Here is a 24,242-nt window from a genome sequence, read left to right as displayed (position 1 = left end):
TCAAATCGTGAGCTAGAGCCCAGCTTAGTGCATTAGTGATGTTTTCTAAACTTGGCAAACCCACAAAATGCCACTTAAGGCCAATAATCCGTTCCAAAAACGTAAGGAAATACAATGTGAAAATAAACTTGAGATCGAACTCCTTGTCTTGTGAGAACCAGGAAACAACATTAAACATAACCTCAAGTAAACAAGCCCAAACGTTTGACATCAGTTCTGCTGATCTAAGGTGATGTGTGAAGATTTCGGCTGCTATAGTGTGCTTAATTCAAGCAACCAACTTTTGAAAATAAATGTCGTGAATTGTGATTTTCAAGAGAGAGAAAACTGTGGACTTGGTTAATTTGAAATTCTATAATTCAAAATCGTCATTTAAGTTTATTTACACAGCTTTACATTGTTTTATAGGTTAACGCCGAACTATCCGAATCCGAAAATATCCGAATCCGAACCTCCCAATATCCGATCCGATCCGAACCGAGCCTCAACTATCCAATCCGAATCCGATCCGAAATGAAATTTCACTATCCGCACACCTCTACTTTAAACACTAAAGAGGGTTGGAAATCTAGGAAACTGGATCCACTAGGCTGTGAGCAAAACGGGGATGACTATCAACATTAGCCTATGTCCAAGTTACCCATGATACTTACACTTGCGGCTAGTAGAAGCGGTGGGAGGGAGTGTTGCGCCAGGAAGAAACTCCTCACTACGAGCTGCAATGCTAGTGGTGGGGGGACGGGGCCTGGCGGAGGCACTGGCCTCCTCTATCATGGGTTGAAGCAGAGCCACTACCTGCGTGAATGTCGGCCGGTTCTTCGGCTCAAACTGGAAGAGATCAAAGAAAATGCTGTATTGATTTGTATGTTTTTCATTACAGGCATAATTACTGACATAATCCTTTCTTGGGAAGGTCGGAAAAACCTAAGGTCAGATAATGCAGAAAATAAAAATTTGATAAAAATCATACTAAAACATGTTTGATAATGTAGCAATGTACAAATAATGTGAGTATCCCAACCTCAACTGTTTAACACCTATTTAATATCCCTTATACATAATTAGTTCTGTTTTCTACATAAGAAAAAAAATATTGACTTTTTTGTCAATATTTGTTTGTTGGTTCAAGTTTGTTACTGCTAAGGAAGGGAAAACTAATAAATGGCTGACTCAACGTGATACATTAAAAAGACACTTAAGTAAAATCAAGAAATGCTACGGACAAGACTTTTAGGCTTATGTAGCTTAATGTTAAAATGCCCTTTGTCATTGTGTTTGTATTAAATAAATAAATTGAATTGAATATTAACAGTTGCTAATTGTTTGGTAAGCTGGTAATCAAACAATACTGATATTCCAACCTAATACAGGACTTCTCTAAAGTGTAGTGTTGTTTTGTGACCTTTCTTGGTGTATCTATTAGCTCCTAATGTAATCTTCTCAGGTATGCATGCTCTAAGACAAACTCTATTTCTAAAAAAAAATTCCTTGCAAAATATTTAATATCTTTCAATTAAGAAAAATGCCTAAAATACAACGTGGAAAGGGACTAATATAGAATTACTTATACGTTAGATCTACTCACTTTGCAACAGCTGAAGGCTAGTTTGAGGAAGTCCGGTGGTGTAGGAGGAGGGTCTGTGCAAAGCTCGATAAACGCGAGGTAGTCAAGACCGAAGTTTTCCGTTCGAGGCAGGAAGTCAGGGTCGGCTTCGATTCTAGCGATGATCTCACACAGAATGATGCCGTAGCTGAACACATCCGAGCTCTCGTCATACCACTGACCTTTGAGGCACTCCGGTGACATCCAATACGGGGAGCCAACAGTCGGCAGTCTGTACCCCGACCTGCAACATGGTTATAGGTTCTTAATAGCTGGATGGCAAATCCTAACCTAATCACAAGTTGCAGGTTTGATCCAGAGAAGTCAGTGCATAAATTTACATTATATGTAGTATAGCGTTTACGATCATTTAAAGAATGTTTTGTGTTAATATCATGGCAATTTAACCATTTGGTTTCATTTGAGTCAATTGCTGGTATCCGTAAAATACTAGAGTTTGATTTGTGATTCGATAGTAACTTTCTGGTGGTGATGTCCAGTTTGAATCCACTTTCTCTGCAGTGAAAATTAGTTATTTTTATGTAGAATAAGTATGTTACTCTGCTTTGATTTTTGTCAATTCAACTTTTATCATTCAAACGATACAGGTAGGCCTAACTGAATTTAAAAATATACATACCACTTAAATACATACTGGCCTACGAGAAACACCTGTTCTTGAAATTTAAAATAGCTACTTAAATACAATAGTTTTGTTTGTGTTAGATAAACATTGTTCTTCTGTAAAATAATGCCTCAACTGATGAATTTAAAGACCCAATAATCGAGGAGCACATAATACAGTTTTAAAAGTTTACTTGTCCAAACTTATAGGTTAAATACTACTATTTCCAGTAATTCAACATTTATTAATCCAGCCCAAATGCATCCCATGAGAGTCAGGAAAACGAGAATAAATTGTTTTGTAAATGACAAAACTAGTTTGTTAAAGACAATTTAATACCGTGGAATTTTAGCAGCCAGCCCAAAGTCCCCGACCACAGCCATCATTTCACCTGTTGTTTCATCCTTCTTGACCAGTACATTCTACAACAAAAAATCATATGTATGAGGAACAAGACATTGTTAAATAAACAACAATTTGTACTTGTTAGTAGGCCTATTGTAAACTGAGTTAATTTTAATATAATTGCATGCAACAAGTACTGACTGCTTATTTCTGCAACAAACAGATCAATGGCAATAAATACTCATGACTGAAATAGTGAAATGTTCACTAATGTCATAAGATGCATTAGAATGGTTGGTCTATAGCAGATAATTTCTTTTCCTTATTTTTTAACCTCATTAAAACTCAAATAGTTGCAAATGATTAGGGGAAATCCCCTTATTTAAAATTATGAAACACTCCTTAAACCTCAGATATAAGTGTTACTTTTCTGACATTTTTGTTAAAATATATGCAACGTTATATTATTAGAAATAGGCCTAGTAGAAATATTATTTCATTAAAAAAAGTATAAGTTACCAATCCACTAAAAAAATTATTAAATTTCCTTGCATCAACAGGAGATTTTACTATTACCGTGCATAGTCTTAAAGATGAAGTTTCAAATAATCCAAGATCGATCAAGTATATTGGAGCCAAAGAAGATTTTACCTGGTAGATAATTCTATTTAAAAAATAAATAACCAAACAATTATGACACTTAGTAAACATAATTACATTAAAAAGACCATGTAATGTTTTGAAATCAACATAAAATCAAATCTTTTATCTCATGCAGAGTTATTTTAGTTCCTGTTTATATGGTACTGTCTGGATGTCAGGGCTACATATAATTATAATATAAAATTAGTACATTCTAAAATTAGCAGACTACAGGAAATGAAACACAACAAAGAAATACATTACATTATCAAAAAATTTCTTCCTCTAAACTAATACCGTTTATCTTTTCAACCCTACCTTGGATGTAAGGTCTCTATGGAAGACGTCGCGAGAATGAAGGTACTCCATTCCCCGGGCTATGTCCAAAGCCAGCTGCATCCTCACAATGAATGTCAACTCAAGGTTCCTTGCTTGGATCAGCTGTTCTAGGCTTCCTCCATTGATAAACTAAAACAAAATATCAAGAATCAAATCAAACAGAACTTCAAAATGTACTGATTATTTGAATATAAAAAGAAATTAAAAAAATTAAACATTATGCCTGAGTATTGGTTTGGTGGTGAGCACTGGTATGTGTAGTATTATGAATAATCTGTATTTTCATGTTATAAAATTTCTCTGTAGAAAAAATGTTAGTCTTTATAGTGGTATCTGAGATTGGAAACTTGGTTATTTATCATTTTCCATAAGCCAAAAAAATGTTGATTAAAATTGTTGTTGCATCTATGTGTGTATTTGCGACAAGAGGATTCTGATAAAAAGTTAAGAATTGGCAAAACTAACATCTAATTTTAGGAAATTGTAAACCAGCCCAATCTGACTATGTAAGGAAATGTTTGAGGAGAGAAGAGGGGTTAACCCCCAACATAATTTTTGTTATACTTAATTACTTTAAATAACATTTGTTCAGTTTTTAAGCAATATAAAAAAAGGAAACAATTTACCATGTTGAATTTATCTGATGCCAATCAGATTGCAAGTTATTGAAGTATTAATGCAGATATTACATCTATGTTATCCTTACGGAGATTTTCCTTACATAATGAACCAAACAAAACTGAAAGTTTGAGTGTTTTGTCGCTTCTGATGGTTACCTTTGAACTAGCTTCACCTATACCCAAATAATCTAACCAAGCGATACTAAAAAATTGATTTGAACACTCACATTTAAATGCATACAAAATTAAGAAAGCACTGCATTTTAAAAGCTTCAAATTGAAAGAGTTGGCAGCTTGATAAAATTTGAATATAAAAAAAAAAGCATCAACCCTTTGGTATTTGCAGGATAGTTCATAAATGTTAAGAACTGGCTGGTTTTTGTCTGGCGGTAATTTACACTAACTACAATCATTTTCCAATAATTATAAAAAAAACATAAGACATATTTTTTTCCTAATTCTGTGAAAAGTCAATGCCACTGTATAAGGAAATGAAACTGTCATCTGACTCTTCACATGGACATAGTTATCATTGACCTTGAGAATGATCTATCCCTGGACTGTTTACCACTAATGTTTATAAACCAGTGATGTTATCTCTGAGTTGTTTGTTTGATACAAAAGATGTTGTCAAAGCTACATATCCTCAATCCTCAAAACTACCAGTTGATGTCTTCAAGAGAAAAAGAGGAATTAATTTTGTATTGGTAATTTACGTTTTGAAAGTATTATGCTGATATGATAAAAATAAAATACATTTTCCAAACTTTTTGATATATCTACACTTATACTGTTAGAACTTTTTCTACATTCAAGCAAGGAGTCTCTGATTGGCCTGATGTTTCACCTAAAACTGAGTCTGTCCCTGTTGCTACCTGTGCGATCGGTCAACTTTTGTTAGAACAGGCCTTTTTTTATTGTTAAATGTTTTTGTATTTTATTGAAATTTTGTTCATGTTGTACTGTGTTTGCCTTTTGACTAGTCACTGGTATGAGTTTACATATACCAAAAAGTGTTGGAAGATATATTTGATTATTTATATACTTTTGAAGGTTAAAACCCTTTCATAACTATTCCTTAAAAATGACATAAAAATAATAGAAAAGTTATAAGTTAAATGATAACGTAAAAAAAATATATTTTGAATGTTTGATCCCAAACACAAAATGAAGATAACATTACAGATCAAAACTCATGACTACAAAACCATTTTATTTGGGAAAACTTGGTCTTTTATAAAAATAAAATATACTCTTAACTAAAATTATTTTACTATTCAAAGCTCTAGAAAAAATGCTGCAGTTTTAATAAGTTACTGAAAAAAAAACATTGAAAACATGTTTAGTATTATTAGTTTGTCTATAATAACTAATACTGCATAGTTAGCATAGACAGTACAGTAGCCAATTAACTTACATAATTGGGCACACAATGCTGAAACAACTGTTGGAAATAAAACATTGCGTGCAAAGAATACATTTGAAGTATCAATTGAAAGACACAACGCAAAAGTAAAATATTTTTTTGTTTACCACTAGTTACTGAATGAACAATCAGTTGTTTATTTACAATTAACTAATTAATTAAATGTATGTAATCCTTAGAAATATTTCAGTATTTTTTAACCTGATTTGGTTTCAGGAAGTGACTTCGTCATGTTCTATTAAGAATTACTCAGGTTAATTAACAGTCCAAGTTGTATAGTTTTAAAACAGGAAACTACTAAAGCACTGTAAAACATGCAACAAAACTACGTAGTTATCCCTAGTGCATTCATTACTTTGCTGTAAGAAATATACCTTATCTACTATGAAATGTTTGTGCAAATTAAGCAAAGTCTGTATTAATAAAGTTTGTCTGTCCACTGTTTTATTTTTAATGTTTTTGTAATAGCTTCACTAGGTTTCCCTCCAAAAATACTTGTAGCTTAGCCATTATTAACAACACCGCAATGATACTTACTTCCGTAAGTGCATGAAGCTGGCCTGCATGAACACAAACCCCCATAAACCTGCAAAATTGACATCATAAAACATTACAGTCTTGCATAGTGAAGATTTCTCATAGACCACTAAATACATTTAGCTTTCTCCACCATGGGAGCAAAGTTTTAGAATTAATTAACGAGGATTAACAAAGAACACTTAAAAGAAAACTATTGAGTTTTGATGTTGTGCATTATGAATATAAAATAAATCTGAATAAACAAACATGTAAAAACATATTACCAAAGCATTTTCCAACAATTCCTCTAGGGGTATAAAACTTTAAAACAGTTAAATCTTTTTTTTTAATTAAAATTCTTTCAACTTTGACAAATAAGATATGTCAAGCTTATAGTAGGGCCTACCAGCAACACCTAAATTGATAAAATTTGGAAAATAGTTTCAGTTTAAACTAGGCTATAGTAAAATAGGAATAAGTTTAATATCAAATATTTGAAAGGATAAACTAGTTATTACAGTTTCAGTTTAGGGAAAATCCATACCAGTTACGTAATAAGCCGTAAGGAAATCATCCAAGCAAGATCATTATATATACCGGTATCCTACATGTTTGCACACAACTACATACAAAATGAGAAACTAAAACATTTTATAAATTCCCCACAATATTTAGATCCTTGACAGTAAAGACTTTGACAATGAGTCTAATTTAATCCATGTTATTGAGGTTCAACTGCAACTTGATAAATTGCTAACAGCAATGTAAAAATTTATTTTTTGTAGTAGGCTATTTTTTTAGGTACCAGTATTTAAAACCATTTATCCAGTAAAAACAGTGCCATAAAACACAGCATGGGAAATACAGCAGATTGCAAAACCCAAAGTCAACTATGTTAATATTAGAACAGTAAAACAATCTTTGCTCGAGATAAAAGTGATAATACTAACATAGGAATTACCAAGACAATTTCGTCTATCAGTCCTATTGTTTACCAATAAAAGCTAATTTAGAAAAAGGGTAAATTGTGAAAAACAATCAATATTGGGACAGTAAAACAATCTTTACCCAAGATAAAAGTGGGAATACTACCCAAGATAAGAGTGGGAATACTAACATCTTACTAGTCAAGACGATTTTGACTAACAGTAATATTGGTTGCCAATAAAAGCCAATTTACAAAAACATCTTACTAATCAAGACGATTTTGACTAACAGTACTATTAGTTGCCAGTAAAAGCCAACTTGCAAAAAGTGTAAACAACAAGAAAAAAAAATTAATAATATTGGAACAGTAAAACATTCTTAACCCTAAAAAATATTAGGAACACAAATGGGGGTCCATGGTTCACGATGGGCAACATAAGGCCCTGGATTAAAATTGTTTTAAACAAATTGTTTAAACTATGCAAAAAACAACAAATTTACAATAGGGCCTACACAAAGCAAATTTAGTAACTAAATTTGTAAAAAACAACCATTTTGTACATACATTTTCAACATTTTTCAAGAGAGGACCTACGAACCCCCCTTTTTTAGGGGAGTTATTCTGTACCCTCCAGTCTCCCAGCCCTTATGGAAAAGTTAGATGGACGCCGATGGGAACACTAACATCCGAAATACCTACCAAAACAATTTTGACTAACAGTCTTTTTGTTTACCAATAAAAGCTAATTTAGATATTAATTAGATCCAGGCCTAGTAGGTTAAATTGTAGAAAACAATTGTTATTGGAACAGTAAAACAATCCTTACTCATGATAAAATTGGTAATACTGATATGATTTTGTCTAGGTTAAATTAGTTTCCAGATGTTACGAACCCATTAATAAAACTCAATTTATAAGAGGTTAAATTGTAAAAAACGATCCTTTAATAATATTGGAACAGCAAAACAAGACCAGCTTATCAAAGAAAGTTCCTAACTAACGGTATGATTTGCCAATAAAACATCATTTAGGAAGGGATTAAACTGGGGGAAGGCACTAACTGGTTATTTGGTTGCCATTAAAACCCCATTTAGAAAGAGGTTATTACAATAGTTATTATAATAATTTTGGAACAGCAAATCAATCTTTACCCCAAGATAAAATTATGACTACTAAAGTCCAACTTAACTAGACAATTTTGACTAAAAATTAAATTAATAGCCAATAAACCCCGATTTAGGAAGAGGTTAAAATGTAGAAAACAAACATTTAATAATATTGGAACAGTAAAACATTTTTTACCCAGGATAAAATATACTAGCATCCAACTTAACAAGATTTATGATATTTGACTAACTGTTGTATTATTTTCCTCTCAAAGCAGATTTAGAAAGAGGTTAAATTGTAGGAAACAATAATTTGATGCAAATAAGCCCTCTGTCCAGGCAAGGCTGTAGTACAGATGGTACAGGCAGGGTCGCCAGGTGATTCATATACTGGTGACCATATGGCAAACCAGGTCAAGATCACCACAGGCCTTAGGATCCACCGATCCTCGTTTGTCAACCGTTCAAACAATGTTACTGTTATTGAAGATAAATTACACCTTTCTAATTAAAAATATTCTTCAACACTAATTTGTTGTCCATATAATGTGAACATTAAAATTATTTTTATGTTTGGTTGCAGTCTCTCTTCGTTTTTGTAAATATTTTTTGGTAAAAACAGTTTGTACTGAGACACGTTTAAGAAAGGAATTTTAATTTAGGCCTACATTGAAAATCTAGATTAGTCTAGTGTAAGAATTTTTTTTTACCACACAAACAATAAAAATAAAATACCATTTGAGAAAAATACTATTCTAATGACCTAACTTATAATTTCATATCCATTCCATGCCCAGAAAAAATTGTATTGTCTATTCTACATCCTACCATTAAAAGTGCAAATTAAACAACCCCCTAAGCCTAAACCTCTTTATATTGTTTTGCACTTTAATTTAAAATAATTTAAACGGCCACAGTTTGTAAGTAACAAGATTTTTGAAGTGCATGTTGCTTTTAACTTTGCTATGCATGCCTAAGTTGACGTGCACACTGATTCTATAATTACATTTTATAAATAATATTCTGATTACCCAACCATGTCTGTGAGACATAAACGGTGTTAAAGATTTAAAAGTCGGGCAAAGTATTAAAAATGTTGAAATACTCACCCTAAAATGTTTTTGTGATCCAGCTGTTTCATCAGCTGAACTTCTTTGAGCATGTTATGTCTGTTTGAACGGAGTTGATTCATCTTTAGAACCATAACTTTACCCGTAACTCTATGTGTAACCTGGAACAACCATAAACCATTTAACTTGTGAGTTGTGAGGAATCATTGTATAACCGGTTTTTATTTTAGTTCGCTGTACTTTCGTCCTGATATGGGGTTAGTCAATAAAAAGTAATCATCAATCAATATCAACATTGGTTTTCTTATTATTGAGACTAAAAACATAACATTTCTCAATTTCTCTCCAAAACCATTTTGTAGGGTTAAGAAAACAAAAGATTTTAGTATAGGCTAGCCTATTGAAGTGTTTTGTACAATTATTGGCTACACAGAAAATTAAAAAGGACAATATTTAAACTTAAAATTTCCATTTTATTCTTATAAAGAATAAGTAAACTGTTGTAGTTTGCTCTTTTATGGATATATTATATTGATCAAACTTGGCAAATTTATTTACTTTATACTAAGCTTTTGACTAAAAAAAACACACTTTTTACCCTCCCTGTAGCAGCAAACCTAGGGACTCATTAAACCTAATGTTACTTAAATAGGCTATATTTAAGTGAAAACCATATCAGGCGATTGGAAATTTGCTTAGTCTGCAGCTTGCTGCTTAGCTTATTTTAGAGCTATTACTGTTTTTCTCTTTGTTATTTTTTAAATATTTTTTGTATTCTCTAAATAGGCCTAAGAGTAATTTTCAGTATGTATATATTGTGTCCGGTTGGTTACAGAGTTAGGGATGAAATCGATAATTTAAACGGAGTATAATAGGTTGGTTGGTCTGAAATACAATATATCTGGTGTTATATTTTTAAATGTTGTGGAATCTTAGATTTCCCTTTAAATTAAAAGGAAAATCTAAATTTCTTAAAATATATCTAGCCTATAATGCGTTGGTCAATTTTATATAACTTTTTTCTGACAAAGGCAGATTCAAGAGTACACCACATTACATAACATAAAAATAAAAATATTTACATGGATGTTCAATATGTCATTATGATTGAAAAAAAAACATGTTAAAACTTTTATTGCTTTTGGATATTTTGTGAAAGTGTCGGGTAAATGCAGTCATTTGCTTATAAAATATTTTTTAAACAGTTAGACTCAGTTTTACGCTAACAGGGACAAACAGGAAGAATTAGTGCGTTTTTGAGATACAATTTACGAATATCAATTGGCCTTTATTGATTTTTAGAATAGTATAGGCCTTACTTCCTGACCATAATCTAACCTTGTACTTTTGTTTTTCATCCTTTTAAACAAAGGCATTTTTAAATTGATAGAATTAATTAATTTTAAGAGTCTTTTAATGCAGTTCGGTAATAGCATACCGGTACATACAAATCTAGTAAAAAATTATAGCCTAATTCAAAAAATCAACCCATGAACTTGTTACTTGTGTTTATAAAGTACCTATTTAATATTTAACTATTAGCTAAAACAGTCATTGTAGGCCATTCTGTTCCACTGTTGGGATATCTAAATTCTAGGAAATATCACGGAAAAAATTCAGGCACTGGTGTAAAAAAATAATAATAATATAAAAAAAACCTGACAAAATGTAGCCTAAATAATAACTTGTATTGTTTTTTTTTCACAAATGTTATGCTATCTGTTATGCCGTTTGTAATCAAATGTAGCCTATTTGTTGACTTCAATTAACAAATTATTATTTTTTTTATTATTAATAGAAGACCCATGCTGCTCAATTAAATGTATTATTATTCTGAATATTGATTGACTGAACTTTCAAACAGAACTCGATACACATACAAGCGCTAATTGAGGGAAACCAGCGGAATAGCTATACAGTGCGGTAAAATGCTAAGAAGCAGTGAGAAAGCCCAGGCAGCGAGGAAGCATAACAATTTATTGGAGAGAATGAATGAGAGGGGAGCGTAACGTAGCCTGATCTCCATCTAGAATCTGCTACTTTCACTCTTGTTTTAACCAACTATAATAATACGGGAAAGTGCCGCAGTTCACACACACCAGGTGAAAGCAATAGGCCTAATTAAGATTATCTGAGGATGCAATGCCTCTTACACCTGCCCCAAACGCTACCGTTGTTAGTTGTTACATACGAACAATATGATACAATGTGTGAAAGTGATCCGACGCAGTCAACCTTACACTAAACCTGTCCGATGGCTTTTTTGCTCTCTGTGTTTCACACTAACTTCCACAGATGATAAATGTAGTATGATTTGTGGAGAGAAAACAAACATCATAAACCAAATTCTGATACAGCTGTAGTCAAATTTAATTTATTGATTTCATTATAGAAATAAATTTTACTCACAAACGTTTTTGAAATCCGAATTTAAAGTTCGGTACTCTATAAATGTTTTCAAGACATTACACTTTTTAGGGTAAATCACTAGGTACTTCTTATATAATCATTCTTTTAATGTAATTCTTAATTTATTATAATTAAGTTTGTATTAGTTAATACTGTAGGTATACCTAAAGTTAAATATTTCTGTAGGCTTACATCTACCTCAAATCCAATATTTCAGTTATTAGGTATATTAAACACCATTTGAGAAAGTACAATTGTACCCTAGGCCTAAGTATAATAATCAAGTCTTAAAAAAATAATTTATAAATAAAAATACTTTTTTCAAATCACCACGTTTTTAAACGCACAAAAAAGTACAAAATAATTTATAAACATGTAGATAGAATATATATTTTAAGATTTAAAACAAAAAATGTGGTGCGCATCCAATAAGTTAGCTAGGCTAATTTAAAATCATCATCACATATTGAACTATTATTATTTATTGCATACACTCCACGTTTTTAATTTTAAATCTTACAAGTATTTATTCTCTCCACATATTTATAAATTATTTTCTAACTTTTTTGTGCGTTTAAAAACGTGGCGTTTTTAAAAAGTATTTATTTAATAAATTATTTTCTAATATTTAGTCTTTAATGTGTAAATATGTTAAATCTATTTTATATAGCCTGTTAATACATATAACCAAAACCTTATTATGTGTAATCAGATGTTTTATTTTTGCTTTGAAATATTTGTTTTTTAGAATCTCTCGGGAACAGAACCTGTACCTATTAGTCCTGTTTGTGACTAAGGCCGACATAATCCTTAGACACAGCTGTTAATTAATAGTGCATACAGTCAATTAATAGCAGCAGAGGTCAAGTTTGGTATCTAATTAAAGGTTTTATTAATAAAAATACATTGCCGCAAACCCAAACTCAAACGATGATGATGATGATAACGTTAATGATGTCGCTAAAACGTATCGTTTGAAATTTAACAGCTGAAAATAAGTGAAATAGAAATGGTTTTGGTTAAATCCATCAAATTGTAATTGGACACTAGTAAATACTAGTGCACTTGTTGCTACCTCCCCCCTTCGGTTTCATGTATTCCTCTCAATCAGTTCAAACCTAGGAGGATTAAACATTAATGTTACCTAATTAATGTTAAATCCTCCTAGATTCAAACCTGAAACACCCAGATCGAAACTCGCCTGTCGTTATTTTACCATCGCCTTTTTTTAAATATATTTTTCAAAAAAGAAAGATTATATTGAGTTACTTTAGATTTTAAAAATATAAACGTTTTATTTTGTTAAAGATTTATGGTGATACGTAAATATTGTGGTGTTGTAAAGTATGATGTATTCTTATAAGTGAAAAATGTAAGCTGGTAATACAGAAAGATGTTTTATAAATAATATGAATGTACTGGTGATCTGTATATTCATCTTTTTCTTGTTCTTAGAACTGTAAATTAAAAGTCCACTCAGCAGTCGCATCGTACGATGTAGTTCTTTACATGCGTTGCGAAATGCTAAATTTGCCGTCCTCTTCAACCCAAGTTATCTATTGAACCACTGATTGTAAAAAATATATTTTACGCATCACACTTTTGGCTACAACTTTGCCGCAGACAAAACCTCTCTAACCCAAAAACAAACAAAAATCTCGCATGCTAACTTTTTCATGTTAGAAATCACGATTTAAAACTATTTCACCATACATATCAATTTTTATTAATTAGATCGGTAAATAGTTTAAAGTTCCAACAAAATAGTCATCGAGTAGGACTAACCAAGAAGCTCTGTGCCAATTTTCAAAATTTTAGTACAACTTTAAGTACACCAAAACACGAAATTATTGAAGTCATGCGTCGAGAGGACTATCGTTGTTTTTAACAGATTATACTTTTGACCTTCCGGCACTGTTGACTCAGCGAAACTGAACTTATATTTTATCTTATTTTGTTATATTAAAACTGCTGTTGCATTAGGTCAAATTCCCAATAAGTCAATTGATTTAACAAAGACCACGTTTTTAGCTCGGACTGTACTATTTGACTTACTGGGATTTTTTATCTACAGACACTGCAAACATTGTAGTTTTTGACCTAGCGGCACAGGTATAAATTATTTGACCTTCCGGGACTGTTGACTTTCTGCAACACGTCCATATTATTTTGGATAGAAAATTTAAAAAGTAGGGCCTATTAGTATAAATTAAAGGATTACAAAACTTACATTGTTCCTCAAATGGTGTGACATTCTAAAATCAAATTTATTTTAAAAATGTTATGCACTTCTTGAAAATACAGTGAATTTTAGTAGGTAATAAAAGTCGTAAATATGATAGAGTGTCTAAAAAAATAGAAAGTTTTAAAAGTTTATAAAAAAATAAAAAATCCTAATCTATGTTGGAAAATTTGTGGTACTTATTAATCTTATATAAGCCTATGTAGGCCTATGTATTTTCCCTCCTCTCCCTAGCAAAAAACCTTATAAAGGGTGTTCAAAAAATGTGGGGACATATTTTACCTAGTGATTCCTTAGGTCAAAGTAAAGAGAAAATCAAGAATAATTTGTTTCCTAAAATCGCTTTGTTAACCAGATATCCACCATTTTTTATTTTTTATATAAACATTTTTATCTGTTAGCGAATTTCCCATATAGGGAATAAGCTATTACCGTAGTACTCATGGTAAGACCTGGACCCGGGACCGATTTACTTTTTCGTTTTGAGGTCCCTAGAGGCCAAAAACACCATCCGTTCAAATTCATATAAATTTATATATATATATATAGGCCTAGGCTATATGTTTCTGTTAGCACGATAACTCAAGCAAAAATGATCCGATTTTGATGAAATTTGGTATAAACGTGTAAACCTACATTTATTCAAACGAGTTCGCAAACCAGCATGATCGGACTATGGGAACTGGGGTTTACGGGGTAAAAATGGGGTTTTCCCATTTTAACCCAAAAAACATAAAATTTTGTAATTTGTTTCCAAACCATTTTGTAGAGCTTAAAAAAACAAATTAGTATATTGAACTGAGTAATATTAGAGTGCTGAGCTGATAAACGGGAGGACCGGGTTCGAATTCCTCCGATAGCACTATCTTATTGTCTAGGATTTTTTCATTATCAGCAAGTTTGGTTGGTTTGGTTAGGTTATGACCTTTAAATTTTATAATTAAAACATTATAAAATTGAATTTGAGCCATTATAGTTTTAATTTTATGATTAGAACTATTTTTTCGATTAAACCTTCATTCGATTTTTCATTATCAGTACGGTAAGTTTGGTTAGGTTATGACTGTTTAATTTCATGATTAAAAAAATATATAATTAAATTTGAGGCATTTATAATTTTATTTAATGAACAGAACTAATTTTTCGATTAGTAAACCTTCAATAGTCAATCAGAAGCTTCCAAATGACACTGTTGGCAAAATTAATCCTGAAAAACAAATTTTGTGTACTTTCTCTACTTGAGGTAAAAGGGATGATACTAAGCATAACCTAACCTAACCAAACCTAACCTACCCTAACCAACCTAACAATCGTAACGTAACAAGCAACATGGCAGTGCTACAACAACCAATGAATAGGTGTTGGTTTTTGAAAATTTTCCCAATTCCAAGCAAATTTCCCATACTAATTCTCCCAACTAATTACCCATTATTTCCCGTTAATTACCCTTAAACACTTTAAATTACCCTTTCCCCCGCCTAATTTTTTGATCGATAATAAAACACGTTAGATGTCTCCCCCACCCAAAACCCCGAATTCCCACCTGTCCCCTAGTGAGTTCGGGGTTATTGCTGGTAGTATCACATTGTCATCGCTTATTTGATGTCAGATCCAAAGAATTCTTGCATATTCGTGATTTGCTTAATATTGAGTAACCACATGACGTGTTTTGGTAAAAAAAAATTTTTTGGTAATTTTGTTAGTTTTTCCGCGTAATAGTAATTTTTTCACATTATAGGCTAGTCGTTTTTCCGCGTTATTATCGTTTTCAGCGGAAAAAGAACTCAGTGTTGAATTTAGAGTATTGAAAAAAACTTAAAAAATTGCGTGCAAACAATAAAATGGATAGCCTATTAGGCCTAAGTTAACTGATTTTTTTTAAACATATTTGTATACAGGACTCAAAATACTACTAGTATGCATTAACATCTATCAGAGAACCTAGTTGATTTAACATGGAATGGCCCGAAACTGTTCTAAACTAACCTAACCTATGTCTAACTGTATGTGAGTAAATGTGGGGCATAATCTAAAGTGCAGCCTATAAAGGCACTCATGTCTTAGTTCAAGTCCGCTTGGTCTGGAGACAGCGAGAGATGTGAGTCACCAAAAAGACATATTTCACTCTTATGAACAATTGATAGGAGGTTGTTGTTGAAATGGAGGCATTCCACTGAAGAGGATCTGTGAGAGCGAAGATACCCACTGCTTTCTCTCCACTTATTGACTTCGGCCTAAGTAACTTAGTTTATTTTCCTGCCCGGGCGATAAATCAACCCTCTTGAGAGTTCAAAACTCCTGATAAGATAATTCGAATTTAGGCTAATTTACCTTGGCCCACGAATTTTGAATTATCAAGAGTCTACTGTAGGTAGTAAATTTAATTAAAATCTGAGATACAGTAGTCAGGTTAAATTAAGTAGCCTGCAGTACCTGTTTTGATTTGAAATGTAACTACCCGGAACTTTTGTTAGGCCTGTGTTCTCATACTTAGGAATTAATCAATATGGTTTGCGGAAAGAAAGGTCAACTATAGACTCAGTAGGTATTTAAATTAATGACAAAAATTTATGAAAACATTAACTTAGGACTGTCTCCTTCTTTTATATGACATGACCAAGGAGTTTGATTGCCTGGATCATGAAATACTTACGACCAAGCTATAATTAAAATTGGTAGGAAAAATCCCCTGGACTGGATAATGTTATTTCTTAAAAACATATACTAAATTGTGAATATTTGAAACACCAGTGAGACGAATGTTATACAGACGTTTAACCCTCCGAGCGTCCATCGTCGAAAAATCGACGCGCTACACACTTTGCGCGAACATCGTTTACGGCGAAGGCTCTATGACTGACTGAATCGGATTGAACTGGATCGAGTTAGGTATCGTTCTTCTCGTTATATTCTAAGCTTTCTCCAGAGGTCTGTCTCAGCGCTGTATGTTTTCCGAGCCGATCGTAATTGTAGCAGACAGCTGACGTGCGTATTTGTAAATAGCTAGGTTACCCTCGGACCGATGACTGATGTGTTTTATTACGTTTATCATTGTTTTAGTGTTAAAAATCAAAAGTAGTGATATACGTGGTGCATTATAAGAAGATTTAAGTGATTTTGAAGGGCTGGTTGATGATCCTGAAGAAGTAAAGGTAGTGATATTGATGTAAATTATCAGCCAGATTCCTAGCTATGGTTAGGCTATGCATTCTTAGCTAAACGCTATGTACTGAAATCTGTTTTTTGCCCATAACTTATTTATTTGCAAATCTACTTTCTTATATTATTATATATTTGTAATCCTCATAAAATTAAGAACAAAGTGGCTATTTTCAAATATTTATAGGCCTATAATTTATCCAATTTCATTGAGAGCAAACTTAATTTTTTTTGAAAATTTTCCAAAATATTTTTTTTTACCTAAAAATTTTTTTTGAAACAAATGCTCCTTATGTTTTATTTATAATATTGAAGACCATGATTTTCCAAACAAAATGGTATATAGAACAGTAGAATTAACATTGTTTTAAGCTTCTCAGATCGGTTTTAATAAAACCTTGCAAATGCGCCAAAAATAGGCGGACATTAAGGCCTAAACTATGAACACTCGGAGGGTTAAATAAAATGTCTTGGCTGTATCAACACAGGAGTCCCGCAAGGATCAAATCTCGGACCGGAGCTGTTCCTTCTTTATTATATTAATGATTTGCCAGAAGAAATCCAAGACAGGGAACTATTGATGTTCGCAGATGATGTGGGACAACTTACCTATGGAAAAGACTGTATGACAGTTATTAAGAAAACTCATGAAGGAATTAATAAGATGGTTAACTGGAGCACAAATAATAAAATGGCACTTTACAGTTTAAAAACCAGTCTAATTCAATTTTACAATTAGGAAAGAACCGGACTATTCACCACTTTTAAAAATGGGAGATACTCACCAAATACCTAGGTAAAAGAAAAGTCAGCTAAATATCTAGGAATAACCATATCTGAAAATTTATCCTGGGAAAACCATGTCACAGACACTACCGTATAGCAAAATAATAGTTGTGTGCCATCTTATTTGTAGACTCCACAACATTATTGACAAAGATCCTGATGCAAATTTATAACGGTTGCTTCCTGGTGCTTCGGTTGTATTCCGGTGTAATTGCCTATGGCATAATAGGTAACTCCCCTACTATGGGGAGGCAGCACTGAAGCACAAAGAATTCTTATACAGTATTACAAAAACGAGCAGTAAACTTAAGAACAATTTGTAAAATGAGAGGTTGAGACTCCTGTCGAGATATCTTCAAGGAACTTGGCATTTTAACCCTACCAGCAGTTTATATTAACTTGAATGTGCCGTTAGGTACTGCTAAAGCCAAACCAGAATATTTCACTAACAACAATATAGTATTCATAACTACAACACCAGACGAGCCAGAGATCTACATGTACAGCAAGTAAGAACAGCATTGGTTAAAAGGAGTCCCTATCACAGATGCATCAAAATTTAGGCCTACAATTAGTTGACCTCAAAATTTAAAAAATGAAGATCAAAATGGCCTGAAGAAAAAATTAAAATCTACCTGGTAGAGAAGAAAATATATACCTAGGTAGCCTAATGTAAAAGAATTCCTTGAAGAATAATAATCCAAATTCCTATTGACCACCACGGTGTAGATACGCTTCCAGTGGGATAAATCCAAGTATCAACTATCAAGTAACTAAGGGACTATATTAAGTTAAGTTGGGCCTCAGTTATTCTGTTATTGTGTGTGCCTGATATCATTACTTCCAGTTATCATTAAAAACTTCCCTATAACTTATACAAATTTTGTGGACAATTTTACACTTGAGAAAGTGTGTTTAGACTGAGGTCAATGTTGTACATTCCCTACTGGAGTTTAAAGTTACTGCATATCTTGCTTAGGTTAATATAATCATCTAAGTTACTAAACATAGAGAACCAAAAATGAAACATCTTACCTTAAAAACTTCAGAGAAGAAACCAGAACCAATTTTTTCTAGAACAAAATCGTCCAGTCGGTTGAGACCAGATACTGCATTACGGAGTGCTCTGCATGATGACCCTGTAATCCTGGAATCTTTATCGGATCCGCTAACATCAGCCGCCATGACTGGAGGAACAGGAATGATGGGGGACATCACTACCGAATTATCTATCCCACCAGGCTCACTGGCCGTCTCATGAAACCCACTATCACGCAACATCACACTTTGCACTTATGTCACCGTTTCAGTTTCTATTATGTATGTCACTGTACACCTAATACGATCCAAAAGTGTAGAATAGTACACAACCATGTCCTGGTTTGCTTCAATTGCAAACTTCATTAACTTAAAATTACACTTTTTTCTTCACCTGGGCTAACTAAAGTATTTGTAGATATTTGTCAACCAATCACCTTGACCTGTAAAAATTAAGAACATCAATTGGCTTAGTAATTCAATAAAATTAGGCAATCAATACTATGGCTACAACTTAGCCAATGCTTAAGTTTGACTAGTTGAACGAAATAGCCTACTTAAGTCACTTTTAACTTAGGTACCGGTAGCCTATCTCTGCCAAGGCCTTAACTTAAGTTACTTTACCTGCATGGAAAAGGAGATTTACCGTAACCAAAAAACAACAACAAGATTAAGCCTAGATTATAAGAAAGAATTAGACGAGTAGGCCTAAGTCAGCAGAAGTGTTGAATTTATTTATTTATTAACGGATAACTTAGGTGCACCATTTTTACAAGAAAATACAGAAAAAAAATACAGAAGAAAATACAGGTGAAAAAACTGGAACCAAACAAGATTTCAAGAACAAGGTCCCTTAACATTGACATAGCCTATTTATATTGGACCTACTTAGTATCAGTAACTTACCTATAACATTAGGCCTATAGGTAACACAATGAAATTAAATGAAATGAAATGATATTTATTCGTCTATAGACATTAAGTATATAAATGCATGAGACACAGTCAAATTATATAAATACATGCTGGAAGAGGCACAAGTCAAGTTCAGTCAACTAATAATAATAGTAAACAATTAGTGTACAAGGTCTTAGGATACCCCTACACATCATGCAAATAAATAATGGTACAAAAACAGATAATCATAGACAGGCTGAAAAAGAGATTCAAGGCTGGAATTAGATAATTATATGTGGTTATGTTACTGGTTGTAAAGCATAAAAATCATCAATCTTAAGCCTGTGTCACACTACGCTACTTTACTAGCAGCTAGCGAAATAGCAGCTACTAAGTAGCCAATGTGACATAGGCAGTAGCAGCTACTAAGAGTAGCACGCTAGTGAAATTTTACTAGCATGGAAAGTTGAACATGTCCAACTTTCCGTGCTACTAAAGTGCGCTAGTGAGTCACGTGACCAACTAGCAGCTATCAAGTAGCGACTGTCGCCCAGTGTGACAGCTTCAATAGCAGACTAGCGGCTACTTGCACCACGTGCTGTCTGCCTGATTTGTTTATTCTCGTTCATTTTGAATAATTTCTGAAGTAATCATGAGTGATCCGAAGTGGGGTGGGGGAGATGTGATTAATTTTTTGAACCTGTATAGAAAATATCCGTGTCTTTGGGACATAACCTCTCTTGAGCTAAACTAGTAGTAGCAGCTAGTGAATAGACGCTACCAAAATAAGTGTGACAGGAAAAGTAGCTGCTATTTCAGTAGCTGCTACTAGGTAGCTGCTAGTAAGTAGCCAAGTGTGACACAGGCTTTATACAGGGGGTTTCTGAAAAGCCATTCATAAATTGCATTCTTAAAACTATGTATTGTAAGGGAGTTGAATTATTCCTGGCGATAGTTTATTCCACAACTTTCTACCCATCTTTTCCAGTCTTGTAAAAGGAATGTCAAGGTTTCCTCTTTCCCTAGTGTCAAAGCAACGAAAATCACCCCTTAGACCAAAGGATTCATGCAACTTAAATAGATAACAATGCATTATAGGCTAAATTTAAAGGTTTATCACAGTCAAAGCGTTAAAGTTAATAAATAATGGTTTACAATGTTCATTTTGATCTTTGTTGAATATAGTTCTGATAATCTCTTTTTGGGCAACAAGAACATCATTGATGTGGTAACTATTTCCCCAAAGGATTATCCCGTAGCTTAGAATTGACTGGACAAGTGCAAAATAAACATTTTTGAAATGATTTAGACAACAAACAACTGCTCTCTTAAGAGCCTAATAACTTATAATAGCCATTGCTAACTTAGCTTTGGGGCATTCAATTCCAATTTTAGGATGGACAAAAGTTAAGTTACTACTTACCTATATCTAGGCCCTGGGCCTATTAATTATCAAGTAAGGGTAGTTTACACAGTTCTAAAAGATAACAAATTATTTAAATAACTCTGAACATGTTCTAAAAGCTAAAATATAAACTTAGCCCTCCAAATTAGAAAATTAGTTAGGTTGGCTAAGTGAATATTTTCCACTTAGGAATTCCAAATTTGTAATAGATGTCCACACTTACCATTATATTTAACGTATCCAATATTGAAGAACACATATTTTTTTAACTGATGAGCCAAGCAAATAATTTAAATTAATTACACATCACATCCTCTGACATTGACATAACTGAACCAAGTAAAAACTTTCAATGGAAACACTATCTCTACTATTCTCTGATCGCCATGATAGTCTCCACTCTCCTCTCCTCTCCTCTTCTCCTTCTCCTTCTCCTCTCTCTGTTTCGTTTCGTCTTCGTCTCTACTACCAGACCAGCAGGCCTAGTACGTTTTCTGTGCTACTGCTACTACTCTCTTCTCTCTTTTAATATTTTCTATCTTCTCTTGTAGATAGTTGTAGAGGAAACCAAGGAGAAATTTTGTGGGTACGTCAAGTGTATGTATATTGCATAATAAAAATGGCTATTGATTATAAATCTACTTATCTACTCTTAGGTGATTTGTAGTCAATGACATTGCAGATCTTTATCTCACCATAATATGGTGATATATTATATTTGAACTCCTGAAACCTCTTTTTGGGGTGGTGTTTAAAAATAAAAATAAATAAATAGGAAATGTTTCTTATTGTGAATACGGTAAATAAACCATTTTAACACTACTCCATTCATCTACCATTTTTTATAAACCGAATGAAGTATTCACAAACTGTATCAAAAGATTGACAAAGGTAAGTAATATCGTAGAATTATTGTTTTTGGGAAATATAGGACCCCCACTTAAAAGATATTTGATATTCCTTGTGGGATTCCAAGTTATTGGATGTGCAGTCCTGCAGTGGGAAAGAAGTGACAATATCATATACTGACTTTATTTGCAAATCTAACTTATTTATTCAATCTCTAAGCAGATTTGGTACTATATGGTATTATTCTTTCTTGCATACAACCATCTAAATTATCACATGTTGGTGATATCGTAAGAGTGCTTTCACAAAATATTCCCCCGTATCCAACCACCACCATCTAAATTATTTGCTCCAAAAATATATCAGCCTCGTACTTTTGTTAGGAGGTATTTTTTTTGGAGAAGCTCAAAACCCCCAGCGGTCCCTTAAGCGCACTTATTTGAGCTAGACCATGCTTCGACTTCGACCAGCTGTATACGCTTCGTCGCTGTCCCATACCACGTCTGATGCGCTCCGGGAACGAGATCTGTTCGTCTGTCGACTTTTTCGCTTCCAATTTGGAGGCTGTTAGGAGTCTAAGCGGAGGAACGTGACGCTCTATCGGAACGTTGGTGCTGTTATCGATCATGTTGTATGTTATCTCAAATCATTATTATTGTTGTTCATTTAATTTTTTAATATTGTTATTCATTTCATTATTTATTATTGTTACTCATTTTATTTCTATTATTGTTATTCTTTTCATTGTTTATTACAGTATTGTTAGTTCCTAGTATAATATTTGGTGAGTCGGTGGCTCAGTTGGTAGCGTCGCGGACTTCGGGGCCCAAGGCAGATATTGGGTTCGGATCCAGCTGGTCACTGCCACAAACTTTTATCAGTACAGTTCACCTTTGTACTGTACCGGCTCACCCCTACTGTACTGCACCCCTTGCTTTGCTGGATACGTTCCACGCACAGATCTGTAGTCTATGTGGACGGGCAAATGCAAGGTTAAAAGAGGCCGCTAACCTCTTTAAAATATATATATATATATATAATAATAAAACACCAAAATTCACTGTTCTAGCTTAAACTGTTAAACTGCTTTGTAAATTGGTGCATTAATTGCCGTTGGTAAATAAATAAAATAAATAAAGCACATGGAGTAGATGCAAAGTACAAGATTTCAGCTCCCGTTCCCATCTTCAGCATTACTTTTAATGTGGCAGACAGACAATGGCACAACAGCACCTCCGGTTCGCGTACGTGCTCGCGTGTTATTGCGCGCACTTCGGAAACTCAAACTATTTTGTCTTTACTGGCGGCCAGTAGCTACTGGCCGTTGAAGCGTCCAGTTCCAGTACCTCATCACACGTAGACAGTAGGCGGACAATTACTGGCAGCCATTAATGGCTAGGTCTACTGGACGCCACTACTGTCCCCGTCTGCAGGGGGCTTCACGCCCGCGCTATAAATCATCTGACAACCGATAATGTAAACAAATAGAAAAGGGTTTTTAAGTGATTTGATTACATTCTGCTCCTGAAGAGTGAATATGCTACACTTGTGGCAGTGCCGAAATGTACATCGAGCTTAAACATCTACAATCTTCAAGAACCTGATAATCATATGCTCATAAATAGTTTATTCAGGCATTCCATCAAGTGCAAAAAATCAAAAGTTAAAATAAGGAAAATATATTGCATTTCCAGAAGATCTCTTGAAACTAACAAAAAACAACCGTAATATACGTGGAAATAAATATTCTTTTTAAGCTCTGACCATTTTCTAAAACAGTACCTTTTATTACAATACAAATCACAGGTACAAATACAGGTCATGATTCGAATGTATAAAGTGGAGTTTAATATTGGGAAACATAGAAAATTGTATTTACCAACAAAAATACCATTCATTTGATGTGCATATCAATCTATGCTTACATTTAAAATTAATTCCTTCTAACTCCTTTCGGGACGTCCCCTTGATATAAAACAGGCAGAAAACTGATAGTTACTTTAAAAAGTATATTTTATTTGTCGTGGTTATTCTGTTCTCTCTGTGTTGATGTACCAAATCTTATTGATTCATTTGTTATAAGGTATCAAACAGTGAAACAGAACATATAAAGCCCGTGCGTAAGTTTGTGTAAACGGTGTATATAATATAATTTATTTAATTGTGAAACATAATCATCTCCATTTTATATTTACCACAGCTTAACTGCAAGAAAAAATATGTATTATGTTAAC

General features: G+C 33.1%; 1 protein-coding gene across 1 annotated transcript in view; it reads right to left on the bottom strand.

Moving 5' to 3' along the window:
- LOC128994472 (uncharacterized) overlaps window positions 1-21,549 on the bottom strand; it is a 33,756-nt gene extending 12,207 nt beyond the window's left edge. The window contains exons 1-8 of the mRNA XM_054419049.1: window positions 21,383-21,549; window positions 18,855-19,300; window positions 9,263-9,384; window positions 6,138-6,186; window positions 3,534-3,683; window positions 2,568-2,650; window positions 1,586-1,847; window positions 654-828 (exon numbers count right to left, since the gene is read on the bottom strand). Of these exons, the coding sequence (XP_054275024.1) occupies window positions 654-828; window positions 1,586-1,847; window positions 2,568-2,650; window positions 3,534-3,683; window positions 6,138-6,186; window positions 9,263-9,384; window positions 18,855-19,100 (1,087 nt within the window). The 5' untranslated portion in view covers window positions 19,101-19,300; window positions 21,383-21,549. The remainder of the gene's footprint in view (window positions 1-653; window positions 829-1,585; window positions 1,848-2,567; window positions 2,651-3,533; window positions 3,684-6,137; window positions 6,187-9,262; window positions 9,385-18,854; window positions 19,301-21,382) is intronic.
- Between the last annotated feature and the right edge of the window lie 2,693 nt (window positions 21,550-24,242).

This window comes from Macrosteles quadrilineatus, unplaced genomic scaffold (genome assembly GCF_028750875.1).
Source record: "Macrosteles quadrilineatus isolate MER2022 unplaced genomic scaffold, UCM_ALF_1.0 Scaffold_5__1_contigs__length_97177068, whole genome shotgun sequence".
Taxonomy (NCBI): Eukaryota; Metazoa; Arthropoda; class Insecta; order Hemiptera; family Cicadellidae; genus Macrosteles; species Macrosteles quadrilineatus.
The sequence above is the reverse complement of the archived record's forward strand: the minus strand, read 5'-3'. Positions and strand labels throughout refer to the sequence as shown.